The sequence below is a fragment of the Gorilla gorilla genome, chromosome 23 (genome assembly GCF_029281585.2).
Source record: "Gorilla gorilla gorilla isolate KB3781 chromosome 23, NHGRI_mGorGor1-v2.1_pri, whole genome shotgun sequence".
NCBI lineage: Eukaryota > Metazoa > Chordata > Mammalia > Primates > Hominidae > Gorilla > Gorilla gorilla.
Window position 1 is genome coordinate 39,338,794 of NC_086018.1, and position 21,865 is coordinate 39,360,658.

General features: G+C 57.4%; 1 protein-coding gene across 2 annotated transcripts in view; it reads left to right on the plus strand.

The window, feature by feature from the left end:
• ZC3H7B (zinc finger CCCH-type containing 7B) overlaps positions 1-21,564 on the plus strand; it is a 59,838-nt gene extending 38,274 nt beyond the window's left edge. For both annotated transcript variants that reach the window (XM_063705008.1, XM_031005513.3), the window contains 15 exons: positions 438-628; positions 1,255-1,576; positions 2,526-2,584; positions 3,968-4,067; positions 4,854-5,015; positions 7,437-7,642; positions 9,503-9,603; positions 10,556-10,737; positions 13,000-13,085; positions 16,907-17,040; positions 17,195-17,300; positions 17,392-17,500; positions 17,781-17,914; positions 18,071-18,234; positions 18,603-21,564. In XM_063705008.1, coding sequence (XP_063561078.1) covers positions 438-628; positions 1,255-1,576; positions 2,526-2,584; positions 3,968-4,067; positions 4,854-5,015; positions 7,437-7,642; positions 9,503-9,603; positions 10,556-10,737; positions 13,000-13,085; positions 16,907-17,040; positions 17,195-17,300; positions 17,392-17,500; positions 17,781-17,914; positions 18,071-18,234; positions 18,603-18,855 — 2,309 coding nt within the window. In that variant the 3' untranslated portion in view covers positions 18,856-21,564. The remainder of the gene's footprint in view (positions 1-437; positions 629-1,254; positions 1,577-2,525; positions 2,585-3,967; positions 4,068-4,853; positions 5,016-7,436; positions 7,643-9,502; positions 9,604-10,555; positions 10,738-12,999; positions 13,086-16,906; positions 17,041-17,194; positions 17,301-17,391; positions 17,501-17,780; positions 17,915-18,070; positions 18,235-18,602) is intronic.
• The last annotated feature ends 301 nt before the right edge of the window (positions 21,565-21,865 follow it).

The following is a 21,865-nucleotide window of genomic DNA, read 5'->3' on the forward strand; positions in this document are numbered from 1 at the left end:
GGTGCTGCCTCTTAGCTGGGTGCAACAGTCCCATGGCCTTCACTCCTGGCTGTCTGCACACCCCCACCTCTTCCAAAGCCCTTTCCCCTCCTCTTCCTCATTGGCTTCCAGAAAAGGTTGCCTTTTAAGAGTGTCCCCTGGAGAGGGCATTGCTTACCCCAGAAGAAGGAGGCAGCAGTGGTGGACATTCAGGCATTGAGCCTGGGCCAAGGATTGACATCATAGGACTGAGGGCCCCTCCCTGCTCTGGGGCTGTGGCCTTCCTTGACCACCCCCTGAGCATCTGCCAGTGGGATCAGCCGATGGGGAAGGCAGGGCTCCTGGCAAGAGCTGAAAGAAGAAGGGAAGGTGTTGGATGAGCATCACGGGGCCCGGGACGCCTCCTCCACCCTCACCAAGCAGTGTTCCCCTTCGGCTCTTGCCCACCCCATCCGCAGACTGCTACGTGGACCCTCGAGGCTCCCCGGCCCTTCTCCCCTCCACGCCCACGATGCCCCTGTTCCCTCACGTTCTGGACCTGCTGGCCCCCCTGGACAGCAGCAGGACCCTCCCCAGCACCGAGAGCCTGGATGACTTCTCAGACGGGGATGTCTTTGGCCCAGAGCTGGACACCCTCCTGGACTCGCTGGTGAGCCACACCACCCTCCTTGTGCTCCCCTGAGCCCCTCTCCCCGCTGTGTCCCCATTGTCCCAGGGGTGGAGGGAAGGCCCCAGTGCTCATGTCATGTGTCTCAGGAGGAGGCCTCAGTAGGGACTTGTTTGGTACAGAAATGAAGCTGCACACTGGGCGTGGTGGCTCACGCCTGTAATCCCAATACTTTGGGAGGCCAAGGCAGCGGATTACTTGAGGTCAGGAATTCGAGACCAGTCTGGCCAACATGGTGAAACCCCCTCTCTACTAAAAATACAAAAATTAGCCGGGCATGGTGGCACATGCCTGTGGTCTCAGCTCCTCAGGAGGCTGAGGCCGGAGAATCGCTTGAACCCGGGAGGCGGAGGTTGCAGTGAGCCGAGATCACACCACTGCACTTCAGCCTGGGCGATGGAGCAAGACTCCATCTCAAAAAAAAAAAAAAGAAATGAAGCTGTAGAATGTCTGGCCAGAAGGGACCATAGTGAGCCCTGCTCCCACATGGGACAGGCTGAAGCCAGGCGACAGGGTGCAGGTCTCCTTGCTTCCCCAAGTGCCTGATGCTGCCCAGGCCTGGGCAGTCCTGTTTTCCTCTGACCCCTCCCTCTGTCCCTGCCTCATAGTCTCTGGTCCAGGGTGGCCTGTCTGGCAGCGGCGTGCCTAGTGAGTTGCCCCAGCTGATACCCGTGTTCCCCGGCGGGACCCCACTGCTACCACCTGTGGTGGGTGGCTCCATCCCTGTCTCCAGCCCACTGCCCCCCGCCTCCTTCGGCTTGGTCATGGACCCCTCCAAGAAGCTGGCCGCCTCTGTGCTGGATGCCCTCGATCCCCCGGGCCCCACGCTGGACCCCCTGGACCTGCTGCCATACTCGGAGACCCGGCTGGATGCACTCGACAGCTTTGGGTCGACACGAGGCTCCCTGGACAAACCTGACTCCTTCATGGGTAAGGCCATGGGTGGGCCCGTTCAACCTCCCTGGACAGGTTGCACAGTGCTGTGGCCTCTTTGGTGCCTGGAGAGTGGAGTTGAGTTGCAGATCTGTTTGTCCCCATCACTCCTTAGCAATCCCGGGCCATGTCTGTGTGTTGCCGTCTCTGCAGTGCTCAGCACAGTGTGGGGCTGGGCCTGAGGGGTGGGTGTCTTGTTCAAGATCAAGCAGAGGAGAGCTGCAACAGTCCAGGCCTCTAGACTCCCAGTCTGGTGTTCCCTGCCCAGCCTCCCGGGACCCTGGGTCACCAGGCTGGTGAGATCCCATGGGATGATCCTGAGGCTGGGGGCGGAGCACAAGGTAATGGCCTCCCACTGCACCACTCTGGGCTGGGTGCCAGGGACCCAGGGAGGAAGCTGGCTTGTCTAGGCGCTGGTGGGGCTAGCTTTCGGCAGTCGGACACAGCCCAGGGCACTCGACTGAGAGGGCTTAACGGGACTGTGGGGGCACGGAGGGGACTTCACTCAGCCTCAGGGCCAAAGGAGGCTTCCTGGAGGAAGTGATGACTAGGCAGGGTCTTGAAGGAAAAGTTCACCTGCCAGGCAGAGGAAGCAGGGGCACTAGCCTGGCATGGCATGGCGCAGGGCTGGCTGATGAGCGGAGCAGCTGGGGTGGGGGCCTTGGTCTCCAAGGACCTGGGAGCAAGCTAAGGAACTTGGGCTTTCTCCTACGGGCAGCGGGAAGCCCTGGCAAGTTTAAGCAAAGAGTGGACACACTCAGGCTGGGAGGCGTCTTTGCCCCGGGGAGTGGAGAGGAGAGGATAGAGTCAGGGGTTCAGCAGGAGTAGGAGAGGATGTGTGGCCTGCGGGCTTCTCCGAGTCAGCAATACATAAGGGGAAGCCCTAGGAAGGCCCCTCACACCTCAGAGCCAGAGCCACTGACCCCTGTGTCTTCTCCCTGCCCAGAGGAGACCAACTCACAGGACCACCGTCCCCCTAGCGGTGCTCAGAAACCAACCCCCTCGGTGAGTGACTTGAGTGGGGATCCAGGCCTCTCATTCCCTGCTGGGGGTTGTGGGTTCTAGAGTTGGGGAATGAGCCCTCTGCATGGGGTAAGGCGCTGCATTCCCCACGGCAGGGCACTCCCAGAGTGGATGGATCAAAGATGATCACCTCGTGCCCTTCCTCACCAAGCCATATGCTGGGCGGGCACACAGAGGGCACCACTGCCCTTGTCTGATGGAAGAATTCAAGTCTCAGAGAGTGAAGTGACTTCCCCAGTGTTAGTAGCATCCCTGGTCTCCGGACTCAGCCAGGTCCTGAGTTTAAAAGAGCATCTGGGCCGGGCGCGGTGGCTCACGCCTGTAATCTCAGCACTTTGGGAGGCCGAGGTGGGCGGATCACAAGGTCAGGAGATCGAGACCATCCTGGCTAACACAGTGAAACCCCGTCTCTACTAAAAATACAAAAAATTAGCCGGGTGTGGTGGCGGGCACCTGTAGTCCCAGCTACTTGGGAGGCTGAGGCAGGAGAATGGCATGAACCCGGGAGGCAGAGTTTGCAGTGAGCCGAGATCGCGCCACTGCATTCCAGCCTGGGCGACAGAGCGAGACTCCGTCTCAAAAAATAATAATAATAATAATAAAAGAACATCTGATGAGGGGCCAGGCATGGTGGCTCATGCCTATAATCCCAGCACTTTGGGAGGCCGAGGTGTGCAGATCACAAGGTCAGGAGTTCGAGACCAGCCTGGCCAATATGGTGAAACCCCGTCTCTATTAAAAATACAAAAATTAGCTGGGTGTAGTGGCGGACACCTGTAATCCCAGGTACTCAGGAGGCTGAGGCAGGAGAATCGCTTGAACCTGGGAGGTGGAGGTTGCGGTGAGCTGAGAGCACGCCATTGCACTGTAGCCTGGGCAACAAGAGCAAAACTCCATCTCAAAAAAAAAAAAAAAAAGAGCTTGCTACACTCTGACCTACACTAGCTGTGGTCCTGGGGAATTTCCCTAACCTCTCTGAGTCTTGCCTTCCTCCCCATCTGCTGATGACTTGGGGGATTGGGGGAGGGCATGAGCACAGGCTGCAATCACGGCCCCTCCCATTTCTATGCTTTCACATTCAGCTTGCCTTCAAAGAAGGGCTCAGAGCCAAGACCCAGGTCACCCACTAGCCTGGGACCATATGCTGGGACCAAGGTGGTCCTGATATTTTAGACTCTTGGACCACATTACAAAGAACTCCCCTGGCTGGAAGGGTAGAGGAAGAGGAAGGGTCCTGGGCTGTGGTTTTGCTCTTGGGTAGGTTGGGGGGGTCATAGAGCACTCCCCACTTCTGGTGCCCTGGCTGGCCCCGGTGGCCTCAGCCATCATCCAGTGCCCACAATGGCCTCCTTCCTCCTGTCACAGCCAGAGCCCTGCATGCCCAACACTGCCTTGCTCATCAAGAACCCCTTGGCTGCCACCCACGAGTTCAAGCAGGCCTGCCAGCTCTGCTACCCCAAGACAGGTAACCTTTCACCTGTAGACTCCACCCCTCTGCCCACAGAACTGGGAATCTCAGAAACATGGGATCCCAGATCAAAAGAATCCCAGTGTCTCACTTGGAGATACGTGCCAGAAATCAGAAGCCCCTCTGGGGCAGAAAAGGAAAAGGGCAGGAGTTTGGGGTCTGTCCCTGCCAGGCACCACCTTCACAGTCCTTTCTAGAGAAACACTAACATGGTCAGACTCACTAGAGAGTGAGGACAGTGGTAGAAAAGGGATGGGTAGGCCAGATGCGGTGGCTCACACCTGTAATCCCAGCATTTTGTGAGGCTGAGGCAGGCAGATCACTTGAGGTCAGGAGTTTGAGATCAGCCTGGCCAACATGGTGAAATCCTGTCTCTACTAAAAATACAAAAAGTAGCCAGGCTTGGTGGTGCTCGCTTATAGTCGCAGCTACTCGGGAGGCTGAGGCAGGAGAATTGCTTGAACCCGGAAGACGGAGGTTGCAGTGAGTTGGGATCACACTACTGCACTCCAGCCTGGGTGACTGAGCGAGACTCTGTCTCAAAAAAAAGGAGGGGGGATGGGTGCCAAGAATGGGCTCCTTCGAGGGGCTTCCCCCAGCACAGTCCCCCGGTCTCCAGGGAGCAAGTAGCCAGGAAGGGTGTGGTAGGAGCTGGCAGGAGGCCCTCAGAAGGGAGGTTGGTATATAAGGAGGGGGCCGATTCCTACCCACCGCATGGGCCTGCCAGCCATCACCCTTCAATTCTGCTTCCGGAATTATCATGTGTGTCTACCCTGCCCATAGGCCCCCGGGCTGGCGACTACACCTACCGTGAGGGCCTTGAGCACAAGTGCAAGCGGGACATCCTGCTTGGCCGGCTCCGGAGCTCGGAGGACCAGACCTGGAAGCGGATCCGGCCCCGGCCTACTAAGACCAGCTTCGTGGGCTCCTACTACCTGTGCAAAGGTGGGTGGGCTGCAGCGGGGCAGGCAGCACAGCTGGGGCCCAGCCCCTCCACCCCCAGCCGCTGCTCTACTCCCCATCACAAGTAGACAGAACAGGGGTGGGCCTCACAGCTGCACGGGAGGAGAAAGCCACGGCCTAGGCTCCTGGGGCCCATGCAGGATGAATTCCACATCGGAATGAGCGTCTTCTTCCCTGAGCAGCTTCCAGAGGCAGGTGGGACACATTTGGGACATTCAGCTGGAGACCGAGCCTGTCACTAACCTGTGCTCTGGAGTGTCAGGAGCCTACATGACTCATAAGGGGCTGGCTCCTCTTACCACTGTAGGGCCCTGAGGGGCCGCGGGGCAGTGTGCCCAGCAGCCACATGAAGCATTTAGGACTGGCGCATGGTGAGGGCTCCATCCACCTGAGCTCTCTGTCACTCTTCTGTTGTCACTGTCCTCATTTCTGGCTCACATCAGCCTGGTTGATATTTAATGGACATCCATCATGTCCCTGACTAGCTTCTTTCTGGTCCCAGCCAAGCGCCTTGGTCCCACTGTACGGCGATATGTGAATAGTCACGAATTGTTAAGCCCTTCCCAGTGTAGCCCTTTCATTTCACCAGCATGCAGCCTCACAGCTCTGGAGGAGGAAACGGAGGCTTTGAGAGTGCACCCATGGCTCTGCCTCTCCCCCAACCTGGCCCCTAGCAGTGGCCCACCCAGGCCTCCTGAACTTGCTCCTTGTCCTCCCAGCAGCCAGGCTGGTCTAAGGACATGTCACTCTTGGGTCGAAGGCCTCCATCAGCCACTGCCCGTGGCCAGTGGGATGAAGTCCAAATTCTGCAACAAGACCTACACGTGCCCGTATCCACCCCCTCACCCCTCTGCCCTAACCATTCCCCAAATGCACTGACCCTCCCTGATTCCGTCACACACGCTGTGCCCTTTGAGCCTGGTTGCCCTCTGCTCCTCCTTCAAGCACCGCCTGAATCTTGGGAAGCCCTTCTCTGCGGTGCTTCCCCTTGCAATCACCCCCACTCCCACCCAGGGATCTGCCCCACTCCTCCAGGTCTGTGGCCTGTTTGTCCTTGTGCGCCAAGAGCCTGGCAGAGAGATGGGACAAGGCAGACTTAGAGTGGGAGGAGGAGAAAGAAAAACAGGTCCCACCCCCAGGAAACAGCAGAGCTCCAGGTTCTGAGCCACCTTTCCACTCTCCAGATGGCCCAGCCCCCAGAAATTTTGTTTTGGTTTGTTTTTGTTTTATGAGACAAGGTCTTGCTCTGTTGCCCAGGCCAGAGTGAGTGGTGCTGTTATAGCTCACTGCAGCTTCAACCTCCTGGGCTTAAGCCATCTTCTCGCCTCAGCCTCTTGAGTAGCTGAGACTACAGGCACATGCCACCACACCCAGCTTATTCTTTAATTTTTAACTTTTTTGTAGAGATAGGGTCTTTGTTGCCCAGCCTGGTCTTGAACTCCTTGCCTCAAGCAATTCTCCTGCCTCAGCCTCCCAAAGTCCTAGGATTACAGGCATGAGCCACCATGTCCAGCGCTCCCGCCAGCTTTATGTATTATCTCACTTGATTCCAACAACCCAGTCTCCTCCATTCATAGCAAAGACAGCTGAGGCTCGGGGAGTAATGAGGAATCCTAGCCCAATTCTGCCTGATGCCAAATTACATGCTCTTAACCATGCAGTGTTATTTTCCTGGTGAATAATTATTTTTAAATCCCTTATATTTGCCGGGCACAGTGGCTCATGCCTGTAATCCCAGCACTTTGGGAGGCCGAGGGGGGTGGATCACCTGAGGTCGGGAGTTTGAGACCAGCCTGACCAACATGGAGAAACCCTGTCTTTACTAAAAATACAAAATTAGCCGGGCGTGCTGGCAGGCGCCTGTAATCCTAGCTACTCAGGAGGCTGAGGCAGGAGAATCATTTGAATCCAGGAGGCGGAGGTTGCAGTGAGCTGAAATCGTGCCATTGCACTCCAGCATGGGCAACAAGAGCAAAACTCCATCTCAAAAAAAAAATCCCTTCTATTTATTTAGAGACTTGTATACTTCTACAAAAGCAGTCCTGTGGGGTGAGTGGGGTAGGAGTGATTACTGTACTCTGCAGGTGTGGAGTGCAGAAGCGGGCCTGGTGTTTGGAAAGGAATTTTCAGCCCTGCCAAGTCCTGGCAGCAGGGGGTGCAGCAGACCCTGCCTCACCTGCGTTGGGGTGCAGAAGGGGGCCTGGTATTTGGAAAGGACTTTCCAGCTCTGCCAAGTCCTGGCAGGGGGTGCAGCAGCCCCTGGCTCACCTAGCTGTGTTGGGGTGGAGCCAAGCCCTGCCTGGCTCATGGGGCCAGAGCCCCACAGGCCGCAGCGGGGTGGCGAGGGTGCTACGGGCTGCTGTCCCCGCCTGGCGGAACGTGTGTCCTGTTGCCTCTTTGCAGACATGATTAACAAGCAGGACTGTAAGTACGGGGATAACTGCACCTTCGCCTACCATCAGGAAGAGATCGACGTGTGGACCGAGGAGCGGAAGGGCACCCTCAACCGCGACCTGCTCTTCGACCCGCTGGGGGGTGTTAAGCGTGGCAGCCTCACCATCGCCAAGCTCCTGAAGGAGCACCAGGGCATCTTCACCTTCCTCTGCGAGGTACCGCCCACACACCCACTGCCACCCCATAGGCCATGGCACAGACAGGGCTGGGGATGCTCCCTGGCACAGACCACCATAGGAAGTCAGCCCTGGAACCCGTGGGCTGTGGAGGCCTGGCCTTAGAACCAGTAGGTCCTGGAGGGTCAGTAAGTCTGGGCCCTAGGATCCTATCTTGCTAGAGGCCAGATCTGATCCAGCCCCCTCATTTTGCAGAGGCAGAAACTGAGGCTGGAAAGAAAAATCATAACCCTCACACCTGCTCTTTCCTGACAGCCAGTCATAGGCCGGGCTTGGCACGTGGTTGTTTTCGTTTCTCATTCCTAGCCTGATGCAGTGGCTCGCGCCTGTAATCCCAGCAATTTGGGAGGCTGAGGCGGGCGAATCAATTGAGGTCAGGAGTTTGAGACCAGCCTGGCCAACACGGTGAAACCCTGTCTCTACTAAAAATACAAAAATTAGCTGGGCGTTGTGGTGCACGCCTGTAGTCCCAGCTAGTTGGGAGGCTGAGGCAGGAGAATCACTTGAACTGGGGAGGCAAAGGTTGCAGTGAGCCGAGATCGCGCAACTGCACTTGAGACTCCATCTCAAAAAAAAATTAAAAATTAGCTGGGCTTGGTGGCATGCGCCTCCGGTCCCAGTTACTCAGGAGGCTAAGGTGGGAGGATTGATTGCTTGCGTCCAGGCGGTAGAGGCTGCAGTGAGCCAAGATTGAACCACTGCACTCCAGCCTGGGTGACAGAGTGAGACCCTATTAAAAAAAAAAAAAAAAAAGATGTCATTTCCATTGTCACGGCAGTGCTGGCAGGCAGATATCCCCGTTTTACAGATGTTGAGGCTGAGATTCAGGGTAGCGAGGAGCTGCCCTCAGCCACACAGACAGTGCCATGCAGAACTGAGCTTCAAACCCAGGCAGCCTGTCCCTGGAGTCATGCCCACCTCCCAGCACCAGCTGCTGCTGGTGGTCCCCACAGCCAAGCCCCCAGGACAGGCAGATTGAGGGCCTGTCCGGGGCTTCCCCCACATCCCTCGTTGTGGGTATGATGTATTTGGCACTGCTCAGCCGTCCCAAGCGCCGTGTCCACGGCCCCACGTCTCAGGCCTCCTCCACATGCCTTCCTTCGGCCCTGCTGGCTTCGGTGGCCATTGCGCTTCCCTGCCTGGGTTTGCCCTCCCCACAGGGCGCTGTCCTGTGTTTCTGGGCTTGGAACCTCTCAGCTGGACTCTGATCCCAGCAACCCCACTGAGCTGTTGTTAATTCCCTCCCCAAAGCTGTCCCTGAAGACCCAGCTTGGCCTCCGGAGTGAACTTGGCCCCTGTCTCCCCACCCAGTCGTAGCATGTTGAGGGCAGGGGCAGTGGCACGTCTGTGTCCGTAGAGCAAGGGCTCCAGGTCCGGGTTGCTGGCAGGGTTTGGTGCAGCTCAGTCCAACCCTCATCCCTGGCACCACCAGCCCTTCCCCCAGCTCTTCCAGGTCGGGACTTGTGCCAACCCCCCGCAGGGAGCATTGGCCTGGGAATCATAGTTCATAGCCGAGTGACAGCCTGTAGTTCATAAAGCACTTGCCATTCCTTTTTATCTTTTTTTTTTGACATGAAGTAACCCCCTGCCTCAGGCATTGGGAGTGGTGGGATCAGAGGGAGGGAGGAGAGTGAGGAAGGGAGCCAAAGCCCAGGTCACCTGTGAGCTGGAAGCAGAGAGACAAGACCACAGACCCTGGGATTCCCCTCCTCACTCCTCTGACCCAGGGCAGGGCTTGAAGGGACCCAGCTGTCCTTCCTCAGGTAGCTGTGTGGGGTCCCAGCTCACCCCCTTCCCAGGTGGCCATGCCAGGTCCCAGCCCTTCCCCTCCCTGGGCAGATCTGCTTTGACAGTAAACCCCGGATCATCAGCAAAGGCACCAAGGACTCTCCATCTGTCTGCTCCAACCTGGCTGCCAAGCACAGCTTCTACAACAACAAGTGAGTGGGACCCTCAGCCCAGGCTGAGGCCTAGGGGCCAGTGGAGAGTCCCCTCAGGCAGCTCAGATGGCTGAGGAAAGGCTGAACTGAAAGGGTGGATGTAGGGTGCAAGGAAAGGGGCAGAATTTGGGAATCAAATCCAGCCTCCACCTGGAAAGGATGGGAATCACATTTGTCGAACATCTACTATATTCCAAGCGTCATCTTGGATATGTTAATTATCTTAGCAATCCTGTGAGGGAGGAGTTACTGGCCCTGTTGTACAGAACAAAAAGCTGAGGCTTGGAAGTAGCTTACTTAGCTTACTCGGCTTACTCAGCAGATAGCAAGCGGGGGGCCTCGTCTCTGACTTTAGCCCAGCACCCTCCAATGTCATGACATCAGCGTCAGGCAGTGAGGGGAGGCCTGGGTCAGGTCTGGCACCACCCCTTTCTCCCTCTTGTTCCCCTTGGTTCTGCCATGGTGTGCATATGGAGCCCAGGGCCTGCAGTCAGACAGACCTGGGTCCAATTCCTGGGCCAGTCCTGTCTTACGTCCAAGCCTGGGTTTCCTCGTCTGTAAAGCTGATGATGCTCTAGGCTCCTGGGGCTGCAGTGAGGGTAATTAAGACTCCTGGCCCAGAGGACGTGCTTGGTTAGTGTTCCTCAGGATGCAGGACCAGCTCGGCAGAATCAAGTTGGAAACCTGAGGGTGGTGCCCTTTGCTTGTTGGCAGCTCCATCTTTGAACCCTGGGTGAGGGACAGGAGTAAAGCAGCGCTGGCACCCAGGCCCAGGGGTGCCTGAGCATAAGAGCCCTGTTTCTGCCCTCCTGTGTCATCCATGGCCTGGATTTGGTACATAGATCAGGGGGTGCCCAGGGAGAGCCTGGCACTGGGAAGGTGGCCCTACCAGGAGAGAAGGTCAGAGGGGCTGCGGACTGCATCGTGCCCCTCCTGCCTGCCCGCCCGCCAGGTGCCTGGTGCACATCGTCCGCTCCACCTCCCTCAAGTACTCCAAGATCCGCCAGTTCCAGGAGCACTTCCAGTTCGACGTGTGCCGCCATGAGGTGCGCTACGGCTGCCTGCGGGAGGACAGCTGCCACTTCGCCCACAGCTTCATCGAGCTCAAGGTCTGGCTGCTGCAGCAGTACTCAGGTGAGGGGCAGGCGGTGCAGGTGGAGGGCAGGTGACTCAGGTGAGGGGTGGGCGGCGCAGGTGAAGGGAGCGCAGGACTGACTGGGGTGACAGGCCAGGGCCCCATGGTCGCTGGAGGGGGCTTCGGGAGAGTTCAGGAGAGGTGGCTGCGGGGTGGGCTCTCTGTGTGTCCCAGGCACCACAGAGGAGAGAAGCTCCGCTCTCAGGGCACTTCCAGGCTCGGAGATCTGGGTTTTTCCCCTCGTAGGCACCGTCCAGGGAGCACGGAGAGGGGAGAGGAGCACCTGGGCTCCTGCAGCAGCACCTCTGCTTGCTCTCTGGGTGGTCGGCAGCAAGTCCCTGCTCCTCACTGAGCCTCCAGTGCTCATCTGGGAAATGGGGAGCCCCATCTCTACCTCACAGAGCTGCTGAGGGGATTGGAAGGTGTTCTCCACTCACCCACCAGGGATTTACTGAGCACCTTCTCTTGTCAGGGCATTCAGCCATGGTCTAGTCGAGGCCCTTACTTTCAGAGAACCTACATTTATAAGTGGGGGCCAGACAGATAATATATCAACAGGTGAATAAATCCTGTATTCCATCCATTCTAGGATGCACATTTACCCCTACTGCCTGTCATCATTTAATTAGCAGCATTTTGTGGGGCGGGGATTTAAAATATGGTACATATAACATTCAGTGTCTGCTTAGAGTTGATGAAATGCAGTGGTAGCATTTCAGGCGTGCCTCAGTGTTGTGAGGAAGATAAAGCCGAGCAATGGGACAGAGACAGACTCGGGGATGGGAGCATTTGAGGTAAGATGGCTGGGAAGGCCTCTCTGAGGAGGTGACTTTTGACCAGGGAAGGGCGGGGAGTGCATTCCAGAAGAGGGACCAGACTGAAGGCTCTGAGGCAGGAGCAAGCTCCGCACAGAAAGGATGGTGGTCCCTGGGGGTAGAGCAGCTTAGTCAGTAGAAGGGGAATGAGGCCTGAGAGGTTGGAGGGGACTGAGCATGTAAGAGTCTCTAGGCTTTAAACAGGAACAAGTGGGGTTGTTCTAAATATGATTTACAGTGTCTGGAGGAGGGTTTTAAGTGGGTGGAGTTATATGATCTGATCAGTACTTTGCAAAAGTCACTCTGGCTGCTGGGTGGAGATCGAGGAGCAAGGGCAGAAGCCGGGATATCAGGGAGGGTGGCTTGGGCCAGGGTGGTGATGCTGGAGGTGGGAGAAGTGGTTAGATTCTAGGTGTATTTTGAGGGTGGAGCCAACAAGATGTGTTGATGGATCAGATATGAAGTATGAGACAAAGGAGAGCATCAAGGTGGACTCCAAGATCAGAGCAACAGGAAGAATGGGGCTACCATGTTCTAAGAGGGGGGAGGCTGTAAGAGGAGCAGCTCAGGCTCAGTGTGGGACGTGGGAAGTCTGAGCTGCCTGGTGGACTTCACATGGAGATGTTGGAGGCAGCAGATGTGGGGATCTGGAGGTTCACAGGAAAGGTCTGGCCTGCAGATACATACTTGCAGATCATCAGCAAGAAACTGGATGTCAAGTGCAGTGTCTTGCCCCAAGTAAGCACCGATGATGATTAGCTGTCGTGGAGCAGGGGCCACAGGTCAAGGTGGAAGGCCACATCTGTTGTGGGAAAGACGTGAGAAAGATGGAGAGCGCTGAAAAGAGGGCAGGCTTCATGGAAGAGTTGTGAGCTGGATCTCCAAGGTCGGGCTCAGTGGCAACAGTCTGAGGCTGGGGGGGAGACAGACTGGGGAGTCCATGCCACCAGGCTGGGGTATTTGCCCTTTGGGGACTGGCAGTAAAGAGCCGTGGCACCACAGTGAACTGGTGAGCCAGGCTGGGCAGTCATGGAGCCCTAAGTGCCAGTGAGGCCAGGGGCTGCCAAGCAGGCACTAGGCTTGCAGCCCTATTGAGGGAGATGGGGGTCAGGGAAGGGTGCTGAGTCACCGGCCCAAGAGACAGGGTCACTGGCATGGGAGCAGAGGACTCCCTACCACAGTACAGAGCCAATATCTTTCTACTGCATTTTCCCACTCTTGGCTGCATTTAATTCTTTCACTTCCAGTGAGGCTTGGAGCAGGTCTTTGTTCCCATTTTGCAGATGGACAAAGTGGTTCCCTTGTACCCCATGTCTTACTGTGGCTGGGCTGAGAATAGGGCTCTTCCAGCTGGGCCTCGGGGGGCCCTGGCACCTCATGGACGCCCTGCCTCCCTCCTTGCTGAGCACCTTGAAAGATGCCTGTGTCTGCCCCCACCCTCCCCAGGCATGACCCATGAAGACATCGTTCAGGAGTCTAAGAAGTACTGGCAGCAGATGGAGGCGCACGCGGGGAAGGCCAGCAGCAGCATGGTAAGGCCTTCTGATACTATGCCATTATTCAGATTTTGTGAATTGTCCCCAAATTACAAAGAGGAGAGCTCTAATTTTACAATAGAGAAATGTTTACAATGGAGGCACCTTGAATAAGTTATGAAAGTAACTTGGATAATGTACACATTCAGCTGTTGTGTCTCATTTTATTTTATTTTATTTTGAGACAGAGTCTTGCTCTGTCACCCAGCCTGGAGTGCAGTGGTATGATCATGGCCCACTGCAGCTTCCACCTCCTGGTCTCAGGTGATCCTCCTGCCTCAGCCTCCTGAGTAGCTGGGATTACAGGCATGCACCACCACACCTGGCTGATTTGTCTATTTTTTAAGACCATGGGGCTGGGGATGTGGGGCTTGCCATCTTGCCCAGGCTTATCTGAAACTCCTGGGCTCAAGCAGTCCTCCCACCTTGGCCTCCCAAAGTGCAGCGATTACAGGCATGAGCCTTGTCATGTCTGTTTTTCATCTCCCTTGATGAAGAAACGGTTCTTTAGTCTTTGCCTTGTGTTGCATGGACGTTTTTGAAGAGCCAGATGTTTTGTAAAAGGTCCATCTCTCTGGGCTCGTGTGAGTTTCCTCATTCCACAGAGGTGATGTCGTGTTCTCAGCTCACACATCAGGGGATGTGTCATCTCAGTGTGTCCCTTCACTGGTGACAATCTAATTAAACTTTCATAAATTGATTCAAGGTGCTCCATTGTAAACATTTCTCTATTGTAAAATTAGAGCTTTCCTCTTTGTAATTAAGACTATACTTTCAGGGATCATTTCTATAGTTTGTAATTAATGAAGGTCTTCAGAGGCCCGGTGCAGTGGCTCACCCCTGTAATCCCACCAGCCTTTGGGAGACTGAGGCGGGCGGATCACGAGGTCAGGAGTTCGAGACCAGCGTGTCCAACATAGTGAAACCCCATCTGTACTAAAAATACAAAAAAATTAGCTGGGCGTGGTGGCGGGCGCCTGTAGTTCCAGCTACTCGGGAGGCTGAGGCAGGAGAATCGTGTGAACCCGGGAGGTGGAGGTTGCAGTGAGCTGAGATCACGCTGTTGCACTCCAGCTAGGGCGACAGTGTGAGACTCCGTCTCAAAAAAAAAAAAAAAAAAAAAAAAAAAAAAAAGTCTTCAGGAGGCCTGGCGTGGTGGCTGATGCCTGTAATCCCAGCACTTTGGGAGGCTGAGGTGAGCGGATCACCTGAGGTCAGGAGTTTGAGACCAGCCTGGCAAACATGACGAAACCCTGTCTCTACTAAAAATACAAAAAAATTAGCCGGGCATGGTGGCGGGCACCTGCAATTCCAGCTACTTGAGAGGCTGAGGCAGGAGAATTGCTTGAACCCAGGAGGCAGAGGTTGCAGTGAGTTGAGATTGTGCCATTGACCTCCAGCCTGGGTGACAGAGTGAGACTCCATCTCAAAAAAAAAAAAAGAAGAAGAAAAGGCCTTCAGGAGAAATACGTCGAGACCTTGTAAATATCCCAGTACTGCTCGGACTGACACCACTGATTGTGGTATCCCCTCCCATCCCTCCTGATCTCCTCCATGGTCCTGAAGAGAGCATGGGATTGTGGCATTTGCAGATGGGGAAGCTGAGGCTGAGAGATTGTTAGTGACTTGCCCAGGGGCACACTGAGTGGGGCAATTCCCAGGTTCTCTGACGTCCTGTCCGGGGCTCGCTCTTCTCCCTCCCCACCTGCAGCATTCCTGTCCATCACCCCCAGGCGGGGATCAGAACCCTGGCCCTCCTATCTCCTGGGGTGGGTGTGAGGCTCACAGGAGCCAACCTAAGCTGCCCTGTGCTCACATCGTCCCCAGGTGGTGGGATCACTGTAACCGTAGATGACAGTGGAGGACCCTCGGGCTCAGAGGGGTGGGCACAGCGCCCAGGAGACAGTAAGTGTGAGATGAGGCCTCAGTGCCATCCAGGCATGAGCACTGACCCTTTCATCCACATGAGGCCACCCGCTGATTAACTTGGGGGAAGGCTGGGTCCCTGGACCCTTCAGGAGGCTGACCAGGGTGTGGCAGGGAGCAGGGCAGGCTGCCGGGGGGTCCCTGGGCCAGGCTGGCTGGCAGGGCTGCCCACCACCTCGAGCATTCCCTTTCTCCCTGACTTCTTTGTTCCTGGTCCTCTTCTCTTTTTCTCCCCTCTTCCTGGTCCCTGCTGCCCTCCATCAGTCTCCTGTGCAGTCCTCTTTTCCCCTCCCCATCTGTTTCTTTTTCCTTCTGGCCAGGAGCCTGGCAGGGAAGGAGTGAGGGGCTGATGGGACCTTTTAAAGAGAGAACACTAGCTGGGTGTGGTAGCGCACCTGTAGCCCAGCTACTCAGGAGGCTGTGGCAGAAGGATCCCTTGAGGCCAGGAGTTTGAGATCAGCCTGGGCAACATAGTGAGACCCCTCTTGCCACTTGCTATGGCAAGGAGCTGGTGAGACTATGCAGTCATCAACGTGGGCATGGGGTCTGGCTCTGAGGGAGGAGCTCAGGACTGCAGTGGCTGTCATTAGTGCAGTGGCTAAGCCACCATACCCTCGGTGCCCCCTTTATCTCGCCCGGTAAATGGTAATAATGCCTTCCTCTCACGCTTCTTGTGAGAATCGAGGGGAACACCCAGAAGTCAGTAGCCATATGGGTCCACTTCTTGCCTGCTCTAGTGCAGGCCATCCCACTCATAAAGGCGTGACCTCACCTTATTATCAGGGTCATACGTGTGTTATTCTGGGGCTGAGCAGCCCATGAGTTGTCCAGCGCCAGGCCAGGGGTCAGTCAGCAATGAGGACAGCTCCTTCCTGCTCCAGGGCAGGCCCTGGGCAGGGCAATGCTGGCGACACGGTGGGGAGTAGGCCACAGCTTCTGCGGGGGAGTTCCTATGGCAGGAGGATCATGCCCAGCAGCCTGGAAGAGCAAGGGGTGACGCTGCACTCAAGGCTCCTGGGAAGACGGGGAGGCTTGAGGTTACATGAGGGAGAGGGGACAGCTGGTGCATTCACAGAACAGCAGGCTGGCCAATGTAGCCAGCTGAGGGGGTTCAAGGTGGCAGGAGACAAGGCAGAGTGAGCATTTTTCCTACCTCTGGCCCCCAACCCTGTCCTGGGGTACAGAAGAGCAGGCCAAAGGCTGGGGCGTAGGACAGAGAAGGAACGTGGTGGGTGGGGCCTTAGAGACCAGCAAGGCCTTGCCCTGGAGGGAGGGCCAGAGACCAGGGCCACTCAGACGCCTGTCCCACCGCCCAAGGCTGACTCCTGCCACCACCACCCCACCCCCGCCGGGGTGGCTTCCCATCTCCTGGAACCCCCGCTGTACAGGTTCGGCACTCATAGCCGGTTAAGTCGGTCAACAGGAGCAGTTTAGAGACTGTGGGAGCTCACTGAATGGACAGCTGCAGCTTAGGAGAGCTCCGGGGCGGGCTTCCCACAGGAGATGCGCTTGAGCTGAGTGTTGAAGGATAGTTTCTAGAACAGGCTGGATGAAGAGTGGAGGAAGGGCAGCGGGAACAGCCTGTACAAAGGCAGGGAGGTGTGGCGGAACAGAGCTTTGCCATGGGAAATGCAGCATCCACAAAGCAGGCCTCCCAGGGAGTTGGGCGAGGCAGGGACCAGCCACAGAGGGTGGAAAGAGGAGCCCCGTTCCAGGCCTGGCTCCCCTGGGAAGCCCTTGGTCCTGCAGTTGGGAGGTCACTGCCTGCCAGGAAGACCCGGGAGCAGACCAGCTTATTCCAAGGCTCTCCCAGAGGACACCTGTGTGGAGACTCCAGGGCCTCAGGCCTGGTGCCTGCAGCTTCACCAACCCCCCTCCCCATCCCCCCACAGGGTGCCCCGAGGACACATGGGCCCAGCACCTTTGACCTGCAGATGAAGTTTGTATGTGGCCAGTGCTGGAGAAACGGGCAGGTGGTGGAGCCTGACAAGGACCTCAAGTACTGTAGTGCCAAGGCCCGGCACTGGTGAGTGGGATGCCAGGTGGGGGCTCAGGCGGGATGGGGCCACCCTACCACCACAGGTGTGGAGGCCAACTGAGAGAGGCCAGGGCTCTCCACAGAGGTCACACAGCACACAGGCTGTGCCCTGACCTCTCCCCAACCCTGCTCTGTCCTGCAGCTGGACCAAGGAGCGGCGGGTCCTTCTGGTGATGTCCAAGGCCAAGAGGAAATGGGTGTCAGTGAGGCCACTGCCATCCATTCGTAACTTCCCACAGCAATACGATGTGAGCGCTGGGATGGGGGGCTGGGGGTCCCCCAGGAGGCAGCGATGCTTTCCAGCGGGACTCAGAGGATCTCCCCACGCCCACCCCACAGCTCTGCATCCACGCACAGAACGGCCGCAAGTGCCAATATGTGGGGAACTGCTCCTTCGCACACAGCCCGGAGGAGAGGGACATGTGGACCTTCATGAAGGAGAACAAGAGTGAGTGGGCAGACGGGGCGGGCGGGCCCTCCCCCGGTGTCTCTTCAGTGCTGAACGTCTCAACTCACCAGCGGGCCCAAGAGCGTCCACTGCACCCCTTTGCTACCTGGGCCCTTCTCCACCTGCCCCATGCCGGGCCCTCTCTGAGGCCAGGCCCTGAGGCTGAGCGGCCCATCGGCAGGACTTGGGACGCCCACGGCTCCCAAATCAAGTGGGGACCATGGGGCAGAATGGATGGAGAAGCCCCTCAGCAGGTGCCCTGTCCCTGTCCCCTGCCCAGTCCTGGACATGCAGCAGACCTATGACATGTGGCTGAAAAAACACAACCCAGGGAAGCCTGGGGAAGGGACCCCCATCAGTTCTCGGGAAGGGGAGAAGCAGATCCAGATGCCCACGGACTACGCGGACATCATGGTAACGCCCCTGCCCTGCATGCTCGGGGCTGTGGTCTGAGCCTCACCTGGGAGGGGCAGCCTGGAGGGCCCAGCCGGCCAGCGCTCAGCCTCTCTGAGGGAGGTGGTCCGGGCAGAGGTGTGGGGGAGCAGGCACCCATGATGGCTGTGCTCCCAGATGGGCTACCACTGCTGGCTCTGCGGCAAGAACAGCAACAGCAAGAAGCAGTGGCAGCAGCACATCCAGTCCGAGAAGCACAAGGAGAAGGTCTTCACGTCCGACAGTGACGCCAGCGGCTGGGCCTTCCGCTTCCCCATGGGCGAGTTCCGGCTCTGCGACAGGTGCTCTTGGGAGGGCAGGGCCTGGCGGGACATGGGGTGGCCCGAGGAGATGGAGTCCGTGGCCAGCTCCGGCTCCTCTTGGCCTGGAGGTGGTGTGCAGGGAGTGGTGAGGCTTGGCTGTGACTGCAGCCGTGGGGGTGGTGGGGAAGGGTGGATGGGAGGGCTGGGCTCAGACCTATCTAGACCTTTAATTTGCAGCTGTGGGGCAGATCCCAGAGAGGGTCAGGACACCCAGGTTTTCCCTGAGCTGGGACCCAGCTGCCCAGGGAGAGGCTTGTCTTGGGGGAGGTCAAGCGGCCGGCCCCAGATTGACAGCCTGGGGTGGGAAGGGCACAGAGCTCGGGCAGTGAGCCTCCTGCCACCCACAGGCTCCAGAAGGGCAAAGCCTGCCCAGATGGGGACAAGTGCCGCTGCGCCCATGGACAGGAGGAGCTCAACGAGTGGCTGGACCGGCGCGAGGTGCTGAAGCAGAAGTTGGCCAAGGCTCGCAAGGACATGCTGCTGTGCCCACGGGACGACGACTTTGGCAAATACAACTTCCTGCTGCAAGAGGACGGGGACCTTGCCGGTGCCACCCCAGAAGCCCCTGCTGCTGCTGCCACCGCCACCACTGGGGAGTAGGGCCAGGTGCTGGCCGTGGGTGAAGTCCTGGGGTCAGGGGGTGGGGTGGGGCCAGAAGGCCTGATAGAAGGGTCAGGGCAGGCCAGGGGGGTGGGGGGCCGCCCTCATCAGGCAGCCCCCAGCCCCCTGAGGCCCCGTCCATCTTTTCCCCACCACCGCCCCAGTGTGCGTACCCAGGCGCACGTGCTGCAGCCCCCAGAGGCCCCGCTGAAACCTGGGCTGCCCTTCCCCCACCCCTACGGCTCTCCTGGTTGAGGAGGGAGGGGCCTGGCTGACCCCTCCAGCTTCAGCCTCCAGCTTTAACTTCTGTCTGCTCCTAATGGGGGCCCAAAGCTCAGGGCTGGGGAGCCTGGGGTCCCCACTTGAATCTGCAGCAGGAGGGTCCTTCTCTCCCTGGCCCGTCCTCCTCCCATCCCCTCCCCCTGGGGGCAAATCAGGACACAACAGAGGGTGGAGGCCCCATTAGCTTTAAAATGTAGCCCCAGGATGGAGCTGGGAACGCTACTGGTCACTTACCCTCTGGGGCCTCAGCTTCCCCTCCGGAAGGCTGGGAGGAGCTGGGCTAGATGATCTTTGGAGCTTAAGGAGTCCCGGCCCTTTCTCTGATGCCACCACCTGAACCCTGCTCCCTCGTGGGCCAGTGAAAATAGACTGTAGGTCCTCAGAGCCTTCAGAGATGATCCAGCCCAAACCCCATTTTGCAGAGAGGAAAACTGAGGCCTAGAAGGGAGGAGTGGTCCGCCCAGGGTCCCAGCACAAGGCAGAGCTGGGATGAAAACAGGGCTGAAAAGACTCAGGGCCAATTATTGGCTGAGCCCACGGTCCCCTCAGCAGGGATGCGATGGTCTCTGAATCGGTGTGCAGCTGGGGTCCCAGGCAGCGCTGCCTGGGGGCTGGGGAAGGGAGGCCCAGAGGAGGGCTGGCCATGTGAGCACCCCATGAAGCGACCGCCCCCTCCCAAGGATGGTCCCTTTGGGTGCAGCAGCAGAGGTCGCCTCCTGACATGCGCTCTGGGAAAGGTGGCAGAGGGCAGGACACCATGAGCTCAGGATCTGTGTGAGGTGTGGGAGGTGGGAAGGGTGAGGGTCTGGGGGAATGCAGAGAAAAGGGAGGCTTGACCCCGGGCACCATGGGCCACTCCAGGATGGGACACGGCCCCTCTTTCTTGGGGACCCAGTATGTCCTCTCCTCTAGACCCAGACATACAGTTATAACCGTCTGTCCTAGCCCCTCCCTAATCCCTGGCCCTACCAGCTGTCTGGGACTTCAGTGGACCCCCAGCCCCTGCCCCCACTCACCAAGGCCTCGCTCGTTCCTCTCGTCTGACATGTCTGTGTGCACCCCCCTCCTCTCCACCCTACCTTCCATCAACCAGGGCAGATCCACCGTGCCCTGGTTCCCCATACATTCCAGAATGCCCCACACCATTGGCACAGGAGTGGGGCAGCCCCGGAAGGAACCAGGGATTAGGCTGTAGGGGGGTGAGAAGGAGAGAAGGGACCACTCCATTCTTCTCAAGCAAGGATTGCCAGCGCGCGCTGACACAGTGATGGGCTGCCCAGGGCTGGAGGGGACGCTGTTCCTCCCGCCGCCACTGCCCAACCTTTCCTGATAATCGTGGCATGCACTCTTTCCTCTTCCCTGCCCCACCCCCTGCCTGCAGCAGGCCAGCACTGCAGAGTTTGGGTGCTGGTGGTGTGGCTGTAGGGGAGGGGAGACCACACCCAAGGTGGGGGCTGTGGCCATGTGTGGCTGTGATGTCGATGATACTCGTTTTCCCTGATGCGTGGTGTTGCAGTCCGTTGTCACCAGCCTTGTTTCTAGTGTGTATATATGTCGCCCCCGTGATGCATATATACACAGGTATTAAATATATCGCTCTATATAATATTATATATGTGTGTGGTATCCAAGGAATCACTTTTATGAGGGCTAAAGATAAAGAATTTGGCCAGAAAATGCAGCCATCCTTGTGTGATTAGGAGAGTTTCAGGGGCCACTGGACTATTTGCAAGGTGACAGGGACTGGAGCCATGGCTCAGAGGTGATTCGGGCAGCCAGGGACAGGAGCCACCCTCCCCAGGCCCAACTCTGCTAGCTTCCCAGACCACCCCCATCGAGTGCGGAGAGAGTGGGAGTGCTCAGGGAAAGAAGGTGATTTGTATTTGTCTCCCCGCTAAAAGGAACAGGATTCAAGTCCAGAGTTTTCATCTTCAGCCTGTGATCTGTCCAGGGACCCTTGGGATCTGGGGCTTCCTGGCCTGGCCAGAGCTGGAGCCCCCACAGGGTAAGGAAGAGAGAGTGGGAGGCAGAGTATGATGGGGAGGAGGGACAGGAAGACCCTTTTAATGATGAGGGTAACTATTTCAGTTGTGAGCCTTCTAGGGCCCCAGGCTGGGAGGCTCAGAGGGCTGAATCTGGGACCTGTGTTCCCCCCGGCAGGCAGGGACAAGATGGCATGGCAAGCAAGGGTGGGTGGGGAGGGATGCTGCATTTCTCAGCTGGGCAGTAATCAATTTAATGGTCCTTTAAAATGTCTGTGTATTAAAAATTTAAGAATACCACACTTTAATATTAAATATTCATAAGGTCTAGTATCTTGATAATAATGTAGATGTTTTAACAATAATTTTTGTCCTTCTTAAAATAAAATGAAAGAAACTTGCTTCCCTTAGCCTTTGTTCTAGAAAATAAACTTGTGCACTTTGACCTCTGTCCCCGAGATGTCGCTCCTGTTCCTCCCCACCTGGTACTTATATCCAGGGGCCTTAGCTGCTCTGTCCTCATGGGACAGACCTGGCCGGTACTAGCTACGCTGAGGAATGCTAAGCATTCCGAGGGGTGAGGGGCAGGTCTGTGTCCCTGTGTACACACGGAGGCCAGCCGACCCTGGCTCCGGCAGCATCTCACTGGCAGCGACACGCTGCCACTTGCCACCCTTCCCTGGCTCATCTGCAGCTTGCCTGCTCTCAGCCTTCCACGTGGGGCTGCCAGCGGTGCCCACACTTCC